Below are 10,659 nucleotides of genomic sequence, written 5' to 3'. Positions count from 1 at the left end.
ATGTAAAAGACCAACACTCAGCTCAGATGTTGGCGGTGTATCAGCAGTGTTGCCACTTCCTCTCCTGGGGCTGTAACGACCATGACGGCATACTCACATGCTCCTGTTCCCCTCCACCATCAAGGACGTAGTTTCCCTCACCTGTCCAGGCGTCTTGCGACGGTGGAGCCGTCCCCATCCCATGCTGCAGCCTCACAGAGCGTCTGGACTCCTGACAGACTCCAGGCCTCTGCCTGTAGGGTGCGCCCGCAGCCACACCCACTTTCTTAAAGGACCAGTATCCTCCTAACCCGGATGTGCCTCCCAGGTCAGCTGGGAGGTTGCAAGTATTTAAGGCAACTCTGCCCTTTGAGAGTTGCCTGGGCAATGAGTTTTGTCTTGAGGCCACTTTACACACAGCGACATCGCTAGCGATGTCGCTGGAGAAAGCGCCCGCCCCCGTCGGTTGTGCGTCACGGGCAAATCGCTGCCCGTGGCGCACAAGATCGCTAGGAACGGTCACACATACTTACCTGCCTGGCGACGTCACTGTGGCCGTCGAACCGCCTACTTTCTAAGGGGGCGGTTCGTGCGGCGTCACAACGACGTCACTTAGCGACCGCCTAATAGAAGCAGAGGGGCGGAGATGAGCAGCCGTAACATCCCGCCCACCTCCTTCCTTCCTCATTGCCGGCGGCCGCAGGTACGGTGATGTTCCTCGTTCCTGCGGTGTCACACATAGCGATGTGTGCTTCCGCAGGAACGACGAACTACATTGTACTTGCAGCAGCAACGATAATTGGAATTAGAACGATGCGTCAACAATCAACGATAAGGTAAGTAATTTTGATAGTTAACAGTCGTTTGTGCGTTTCACACGCAAAGATGTCGCTAACGAGGCCGGATGTGCGTCACGAATTCCGTCACCCCAATGACATCTCGTTAGCGATGTCGTTGCGTGTAAAGTGGCCTTTACACTCATTGCTGTAGCCAAGTTCCCTAGCACTGTGCTGCTGCTGCTGTATTATCGTACTAGTTCTGTTACTTAAACCTGTTTGTATTACAGAGAGCTGCTGCCAATACCTATACCTGTTGCTGCTCTGGCCACCTTCCACGATACCTGCTGTCTTGAAGTATCGTTACTAGCGGCTGCCTTCCATCCAACCATCCAGGACAGAGTCTGTCACCAGCTGCCACCGCAACCTATACCAGAGACTGTCACCAACTGCTGCCGCAACCTATACCAGAGACTGTGACCAGCTGCTGCTGCATCCTTATACCAGTGACTCTGGCTCCCGTATCCCTGGGGCGAGCTGACGCAACACAAGTCTTCTCAAGTGGCACCCGGACCAATACCTGCAGCGTAACACCTTCACCATCAGGAGCTCTGGAGAAGACTAGGCTCAGGATTTTGGCCCGCCATGCATCTGAGTAACTTCAACACTTCTTCTTAAGAATCACAAACAGATCGACCATGGGCCGTTCTCTACCGGGATTTGAGGAGTTGTGCACTGCCTCTGAGGGACTGGCACACTCAATATCAGTATTATACGGTTTCCTGAGTGACTTGAGATGAGGGACACCTCCTTCCTTTTGCGAGGCATGGGAGCTTGAACTCAGTACCACCTTTACGCAGGAACAATGGGAGAAATGTTTCTTTTTGTCACATAAATCTGTATTGGCAACTAAAGCCCAAGAGACAAGCTGTAAAATTGTCTCCAGATGGTATCGAGTCCCTGTGGTCTTGCATAGGTGGTTTCGGGGGTGTCTATCCTCTGCTGGAAGTGTGGACTGGAGGAGGGATCCATGCCTGATCCTGCAGGCCTTCTGGCAGGGGGTACTCAAGGTAGTAAAATCGATCACGGATGTATCAGTGCCTGCCTCTCCGGAGGCGGTGCTCCTGTGCATGTTTCCTATGTCAAAGGTCACTTATAATAAATCCTTGCTGTGGCACTTATTACAGGCAGCCAAAACAATAATTCCTCGACATTGGAGATCTACTGATCCCCCCACTTTGGAAGAGTGGTTTAAAGAAATCTCTCTAATTCACCGCATGGAAACTCTAGTGGCTCAATCTCACCAAGATCAAGCTGATGTTGCTGCCAAATGGTTCCATTGGGAGGCTTTCATATCCTCCCCACTGTATCGGTCTGTCTTGAGATAGAGATGGATGAGTGACAGAGTCTACGCCGTGGAGATGCCCTTTGGGTTCTTCTCCCGGGTGATGGCTTCTCGTGTTTAGAGTCTGGAGTTCTAAGGATATCTCAAAGCAATTTCACAAACCGATTTGCTATCCCTCTCTATTCTTTATATCTCGCCTTCTTTCTGTTTCTGTTCTACTCTGCTTCATAGTCACCTGAGAAAGTTTAAATTCACAATATTGTACTGATATTATATTTGTTGTATTGCCGGGCCATCTGCGAGGATGTGTTGTACCTTTCATTTTTTTTTTTTTTTGTGTAAAAATAAAAACTTTAAAATTGGGAAAAAAAAAAAAAGAAATGTAGTCAAGCTCCTCTGGGTTTCCTGTGTGTTACAGCCCAATGGGTTCACTAACATCTCTGCTCGCCCGGCAAGCATAACAGGGGCTTGTGTGACATTATGTCATGCAATCCCTGCGGCCTGTGGGTGATAGCTTCACTCTTCTCTCCTACGGAGGTAACGGACATTTGGAAAAAGTGAGAGGACAGCCGCACTTCTCACTTCCTCTGGATGTTTTGATTTGTCTAAAGAAAGGGAGAGCAAAGCCAGTGCTGATTGTCCTTAGGGATAGCATGACATAATGTCACACAAGCCCCAGGAGAGGTAATGCCAACTATGTGGGAGTATAAGTTATGTTAGTGATGTTATTTTACTGAAGTGGACACATGGGAATTTAGAAGGGCTTGTCTGACAATGCCAGTCTAAAGGCACCGTTACACGCTACAATTTATCTGACGATAGGTCGTCGGGGTCACGGTTTCCGTGACGCACATCCGTCATCGTTAGCGACGTCGTTGCGTGTGACACCTACGTGTGACTCCAAACGATCGCAAATAGGTTAAAAATAGTTGATCGTTGACACGTCGTTCAGTTTCAAAATATTGTTCCTCGTTTGGAATGCAGCAGACATATTGCTACGTCTGACACCCTGCCAACGATGAACAACATCCACACGACCGCCTTGGTCAAACAATATATCGCTGAACGATGTTGCATCGTTTGTGAGATGTGTACGTGTGACTGCTATTAAACGACCTATGTACGATCTCGGCAAATTGTAACAACGATCTAGGCGTGTCACAGCGCTCATGAGATCGTTAGATAAATCGTAGCCCGTAACATGGCCTTTAGTGATAGGCCAAGAAAAGATCTTGAGTAGCTAAAAACCTTTAAAAGAGCCATCTCAAAACGACCGACTGCCATGGAAGGGATTTCTTCTGATTTCTTCCCTTTGTATGTCAATGCCTCAGAAAAAGATTGAGGTGTTGCAACATCAAAGCTGTTTGACAGGAGGAGGGTTCGCCCTCTGTCAGCCACAGATCTCCAAAAAACTCAATCACGAGGGTCGAAATCTTCGTTACATTAGTCGTAAAGGACCCCATACGCATTGTATTATATTCACAACACCTTTTTAACCTATGATGGTGAAGCAGCACCGAACATGAATAAGTACATTAAGGTAGCATAAAAAAGGGACATCATGAATTTGTCTTAGTTTTGTTTTTCTTTTTTTTTACAGCAGTTACGGTAGTTTCGTTTTCAGAGTTTCGATACAATTCCTAGAATCAGTGTCATGGAAATTTTTCAGTGAAAGTTTTTCATAAGGAGCATCACACACTTAACCCTTTTTTTTTGCCAGATAGGACATCTGCACAACGCATGCAGTCAATGAAGAGGACGGTGCTTCATCAGAATAGAAACTAAAGCTGGGTTCACACTAAACGACAGCGACAACGACGTCGCTGTTACGTCACCATTTTCGGTGACGTAACAGCGACCTTGTAAGTCGCTGTTATGATCGCTGCTTAGCTGTCAAACACAGCAGAAGCAGCGATCATAACGTCGCTGTTCTACATGTGCAGAGAGCAGGGAGCCGCGCTTAGCGCCGGCTCCTTGCTCTCCTACAGTACACATCGGGTTAATTACCCGATGCGTACTGCAGCCACATGTCACAGTGCAGGAGCTGGCACTGGCAGCAAGAGCGGCGGAGGCTGGTAACCAGCGTAAACATCGGGTAACCAGGGAAAGGTCTTCCCTTGGTTACCCGATGTTTACGCTGGTTACAGCTTACCGCAGCTGCCAGACGCCGGCTCCTGCTCGCTTCATTTCGTCGCTCTCTCGCTGTCACACACAGCGATGTGTGTGTCACAGCGGGAGAGTGACGACCAAAAAATGAAGCTGGACATTCAGCAACGACCGGCGACCTCACAGCAGGGGCCAGGTCGTTGCTGGATGTCACACACAGCGACAGCGACGGGACGTCGCTGCAACGTCACAGAAAATGGTGACGTAGCAGCGACGTCGTTGTCGTTGTCGCTGTGTGTGACACCAGCTTTAGGAACTTGGACCTGCTTCAAGGTTATCCTGCTCTGCTACTTCACAAAGCCCTGAGCTCTGTCTCTGCAAACACCCCTCCTTTCTGGAAAAAAACAAAACACTGAAGGATATCACGAAACTCCTGCTTTATTCTTTACTACAGGCTGCGCCACACAAGCCTATGGCAGTCACCATGTTTGTGAGATCAATGCTCATGCTTATATGTAAGTATCTGTCTTTTTTAGCTTTACAAACAATTTAACTAAACTGCTCTAAAGTGATCACGGATTATTAAAAATGATGACTACTAAAGGATTAGTGTTTTACTGGATATGTTGAACCATTAGGGCTTGAACTGCCAGGGGCAAACAGAGGATTGCTCAACTTATACTATAACTTATACTACTGCTCAAAGCTAAAGATGAACAAGTGGGGAAAGTGGAAGCCCCTATTCCTTCAACTACTATATAGAGGGGTACTTTATTGCACCACATCCTGATCAATAGTACCAGATACATTCTTATACATAGGAGCAGTATTGTAGTAGTTATATTCTTGTACATGGGGGCAATATTATAGTAGTTATATTCCTGTACATAGAAGCAGTATTATAGTAGTTATATTCTTGTACATAGGGGGCAGTATTATAGTAGTTATATTCTTGTATATAGGGGGCAGTATTATAGTAGTTATATTCTTGTACATAGGAGCAGTATTATAGTAGTTATATTCTTGTACATAGGGGCAGTATTATAGTAGTTATATTCTTGTATATAGGGGGCAGTATTATAGTAGTTATATTCCTGTACATAAGGGCAGTATTAAAATGCACTTTGTTTTTATTTTGCAGTACTAACAGTGGAAAATGCAGGTAAGTGTATTATTTTTTAAATGTATATATTAATGAAGAGGAACTTGTAAATGTTCTCATTACAAACAAAAGAAAAATAATAATGATAAATGATAAAAGGAACCTAATCAGTTTTGTTTTCAGGCCATTGATGTAAAACAACATATAAGTTATTATGGTAGAACATTCTTATCTGTAGGTGGCAGTATTGTAGGATGCCATTCCGTCTTATGATAATGAAGACCGTAACATGGCTGTCTTATTGCCTTACAGGATCAGCGGTCAGCCCGGTGGTGACTTTTAACCCAGACTTGAATAAGATCTTCACAGGACAGTCTCTCCAGATGACCTGTGATGTGGACTCCACTGTACAAGGAGATGTCAATTATAACTGGTTTAAAGATGATAACTGGATCCACTCCGAGAAAACATTTTCCATAGAGTCTGCACTATCATCGGACAGTGGAAACTACCAATGCCAGACGAGTGCTAGTGACCGAAGCGACTCTACCAGACTGGAAGTCTATGATGGTCAGTGACACTACAACAGTATATTGCACTCTAAAAATGAAAAGTGTGTGCTCAAAATCGCCCGTATTTTTAATAAAAAAAATTGCTGCCTCCGTTCTGCAAAAATTGAAGCTCAAAAGGGAAACTGTCAGCAGAGTCACCCCCTTTAATCAATAGATCTTGGAATAATAATAATTTTCGCAATTGGATTTGTTTAAAAAAATTGTTCCTGTGCTAAGAAAATCTTATATATGTGTCCCTGCTGTGTACTGTGTAATGGCTGTGTCTGACCATACAGGGACATAATCTGATTATACCACATCTCCTGAGCAGGGGAGGATGCAAAAAAGAGTTTACCGACAGGACAATGAGGGATCACAGCTTATTCATTCTGTGAGGTAAAACATTTCCGTCTGTTTATAAAAAAAAAAAATGTTTTACCTCAAAGAAAGAATTATTGGAATCAGGGTCTCTGTCTCTACATTATACTGTAAGGTGGACTATCTGGGGATCATTATTCTGTATGGAGGACTATGTGGGGCACATTCTGTATGGAGGGCTATGTGGAGCCCATTATTCTGTATGGAGGGCTATGTGGGCCCATTATTCTGTATGGAGGGCTATGTGGGGCTCATTATTCTGTATGGAGGGCTATGTGGGGATCATTATTCTGTATGGAGGGCTATGTGGGGCCCATTATTCTGTATGGAGGGCTATGTGGGGCACATTATTCTGTATGGAGGGCTATGTGGGGCACATTATTCTGTATGGAGGGCTATGTGGGGCCCATTATTCTGTATGGAGGGCTATGTGGGGCACATTATTCTGTATGGAGGGCTATGTGGGGCCCATTATTCTGTATGGAGGGCTATGTGGGGCACATTCTGTATGGAGGGCTATGTGGAGCCCATTATTCTGTATGGAGGGCTATGTGGGCCCATTATTCTGTATGGAGGGCTATGTGGGGCTCATTATTCTGTATGGAGGGCTATGTGGGGATCATTATTCTGTATGGAGGGCTATGTGGGGCCCATTATTCTGTATGGAGGGCTATGTGGGGCACATTATTCTGTATGGAGGGCTATGTGGGGCACATTATTCTGTATGGAGGGCTATGTGGGGCCCATTATTCTGTATGGAGGGCTATGTGGGGCACATTATTCTGTATGGAGGGCTATGTGAGGCCCATTATTCTGTAAGGAGGACTATGTGGGGCACATTATTCTGTATGGAGGACTATGTGGGGCACATTATTCTGTAAGGAGGACTATGTGGGGCACATTATTCTGTAAGGAGGATTATGTGGGGCCCATTATTCTGTATGGAGGGCTATGTGGGGCCCATTATTCTGTATGGAGGGCTATGTGGGGGTCCATTATTCTGTAAGGAGGATTATGTGGGGCCCATTATTCTGTATGGAGGGCTATGTGGGGCCCATTATTCTGTATGGAGGGCTATGTGGGGCCCATTATTCTGTATGGAGGACTATGTGGGGCCATTATTCTGTATGGAGGGCTATGTGGGGCACATTATTCTGTAAGGAGGACTATGTGGGGCACATTATTCTGTAAGGAGGATTATGTGGGGCACATTATTCTGTATGGAGGGCTATGTGGGGCCCATTATTCTGTATGGAGGACTATGTGGGGCCCATTATTCTGTAAGGAGGACTATGTGGGGCCCATTATTCTGTATGGAGGGCTATGTGGGGCCCATTATTCTGTATGGAGGGCTATGTGGGGCCCATTATTCTGTATGGAGGGCTATGTGGGGCCCATTATTCTGTATGGAGGGCTATGTGGGGCCCATTATTCTGTATGGAGGGCTATGTGGGGCCCATTATTCTGTATGGAGGACTATGTGGGGTCCATTATTCTGTATGGAGGGCTATGTGGGGCCCATTATTCTGTATGGAGGGCTATGTGGGGCCCATTATTCTGTATGGAGGGCTATGTGGGGCCCATTATTCTGTATGGAGGGCTATGTGGGGCCCATTATTCTGTATGGAGGGCTATGTGGGGCCCATTATTCTGTATGGAGGGCTATGTGGGGCCCATTATTCTGTATGGAGGACTATGTGGGGCCCATTATTCTGTATGGAGGGCTATGTGAGGCCCATTATTCTGTATGGAGGGCTATGTGAGGCCCATTATTCTGTATGGAGGGCTATGTGGGGCCCATTATTCTGTATGGAGGGCTATGTGGGGCCCATTATTCTGTATGGAGGGCTATGTGGGGCCCATTATTCTGTATGGAGGACTATGTGGGGCCCATTATTCTGTATGGAGGGCTATGTGGGGCCCATTATTCTGTATGGAGGGCTATGTGGGGCCCATTATTCTGTATGGAGGGCTATGTGGGGCCCATTATTCTGTATGGAGGGCTATGTGGGGCCCATTATTCTGTATGGAGGGCTATGTGGGGCCCATTATTCTGTATGGAGGGCTATGTGGGGCCCATTATTCTGTATGGAGGGCTATGTGGGGCCCATTATTCTGTATGGAGGGCTATGTGGGGCACATTATTCTGTATGGAGGACTATGTGGGGCCCATTATTCTGTATGGAGGACTATGTGGGGCACATTATTCTGTATGGAGGGCTATGTGGGGCCATTATTCTGTATGGAGGACTATGTGGGGCCCATTATTCTGTATGGAGGGATATGTGGAAGCCATCATTCTATATGGAGGGCTTTGTGGGGCACATTATTCTGTATGGAGGACTATGTGGGGCCCATTATTCTGTATGGAGGGCTATGTGGGGCCCATTATTCTGTATGGAGGGCTATGTGGGGCCCATTATTCTGTATGGAGGGCTATGTGGGGCCCATTATTCTGTATGGAGGGCTATGTGGGGCCCATTATTCTGTATGGAGGGCTATGTGGGGCCCATTATTCTGTATGGAGGGCTATGTGGGGCCCATTATTCTGTATGGAGGGCTATGTGGGGCCCATTATTCTGTATGGAGGGCTATGTGGGGCCCATTATTCTGTATGGAGGGCTATGTGGGGCCCATTATTCTGTATGGAGGGCTATGTGGGGCCCATTATTCTGTATGGAGGGCTATGTGGGGCCCATTATTCTGTATGGAGGGCTATGTGGGGCCCATTATTCTGTATGGAGGGCTATGTGGGGCACATTATTCTGTATGGAGGACTATGTGGGGCCCATTATTCTGTATGGAGGGCTATGTGGGGCACATTATTCTGTATGGAGGGCTATGTGGGGCCATTATTCTGTATGGAGGACTATGTGGGGCCCATTATTCTGTATGGAGGGATATGTGGAACCCATCATTCTATATGGAGGGCTATGTGGAGCACATTATTCTGTATGGAGGGCTATATGAGGCACATTATTCTGTATGGAGGGCTATGTAGGCCAAATGAGATCTAAGAGGCACACTTGTTACAATTTATTAACTTGAAATGACCCAAAGGGGTTTTCCAAACCAGTCTTTGAATATGGTCCAATCTCGTACTGAAGTGGATTTTACTAAAAACACACTGTCCTTCTTCTTAGGCTTCGTCACCTTACAGGCGCCTACTAATGTTTATGAAGGAGATGACCTCATCCTTCGATGCCAACATTACCCTGGATATAAAGCAAAGCAGACAATATTTTACAGGAATAATGCAGTTATACAAGACTGGGGTTCTGAGGATGAATTACACATCGAGAATGTCAACATGACATCGAGTTGCAAATACAAATGCACAAAGCAGGTCAACCATCACCTACTCAATTATCAGCATTCAGATGAAACCTCTGTTTCAGTTCAAGGTAAATTACGTCTTATTTCTGCTTTGGACTTGGAGTCTCCAACCATTTGGCTTTTACAGCATATCCCATACAGAGTAATGCATATTCATGCTACCAAGGAGCCCCTTCCTTTAAGACCAGTACCAACAGGTCTTCCTACAGCATGTCCTGGCTAACACGGTACCACAATATTACCCTGTATTGCACATTGTACAGCATGTCCTAAAACTGAAAAACAAAACTAACACAAATTTTTGCATTTGTTATTGGAAATTAAAACGTCACGTATCCATAAAGCAAAGTCACCTCCTCCTCAGCATCAACTCAGATGGATACAACCGTATCTATGCTTTAGTAATAGATGAAGGGTGTAGCTGGGGGTCACTATAATTTGGGAGGCCATTAGGTTGTTAATGTTGTTCTAGTTGTGAGGAATAAGGCATATCATTCATGCCAGTCAACTGCCAATTATACACATTTACACCCATCCTGACCTGCAGCAAGAAGAGGTCACCAAGACACATAAAAAATACAATACCTAGATCTCGGAACAAATGGCAGGTGACAAAAATATATAATAGCTAGGAAGCTGCCCTGGCCAATGCAGACCCCCTGTTGACAAAAGTAATTCAGCTAGGGAAGTGGGGATTGCTGGCTTCAAAAGGGGACTTTTCAGTCTGGCTCCAGTGTAAAAATTTAAACAATTAGGTTATGTTTAACTCCCACAAATATGGCAAGCATATTTTCGGCTTCACGGCAGCTGGATGCATGTAACACATATTTTGCCTTAATTGTAGGACATGTGAATCAACCCATTATTAATAAGAAGTGGAGGGAAAAACCATAGACCCATCATGTTTCCAGGCTATGAGTAGATAAAATCATAAGAAGAAATATGATGGTAATAACTTCCACATGGGATGCTCAGGGGCCAAGATATGAGGAACATCCCGTGTCCAGCCCTGTCATAGCTCAAAAGGTGGGTGGTACATGGGAGGTACATAAGTTCATAAAAACCGAAGCGGACATTTTGGAGTGG

The 10,659-nt window shown here is 45.8% G+C and overlaps 1 protein-coding gene across 1 annotated transcript in view; it reads left to right on the top strand.

Moving 5' to 3' along the window:
* Positions 1 to 4,583: 4,583 nt before the first annotated feature.
* The window catches only part of LOC142258182 (Fc receptor-like protein 3), a 53,858-nt gene continuing 47,782 nt past the window's right edge, over positions 4,584 to 10,659 (top strand). The window contains exons 1-4 of the mRNA XM_075330687.1: positions 4,584 to 4,721; positions 5,348 to 5,368; positions 5,621 to 5,878; positions 9,381 to 9,641. Of these exons, the coding sequence (XP_075186802.1) occupies positions 4,679 to 4,721; positions 5,348 to 5,368; positions 5,621 to 5,878; positions 9,381 to 9,641 (583 nt within the window). The 5' untranslated portion in view covers positions 4,584 to 4,678. The remainder of the gene's footprint in view (positions 4,722 to 5,347; positions 5,369 to 5,620; positions 5,879 to 9,380; positions 9,642 to 10,659) is intronic.

This window comes from Anomaloglossus baeobatrachus, chromosome 12, assembly GCF_048569485.1.
Source record: "Anomaloglossus baeobatrachus isolate aAnoBae1 chromosome 12, aAnoBae1.hap1, whole genome shotgun sequence".
Taxonomy (NCBI): domain Eukaryota; kingdom Metazoa; phylum Chordata; class Amphibia; order Anura; family Aromobatidae; genus Anomaloglossus; species Anomaloglossus baeobatrachus.
The sequence above is the reverse complement of the archived record's forward strand: the minus strand, read 5'-3'. Positions and strand labels throughout refer to the sequence as shown.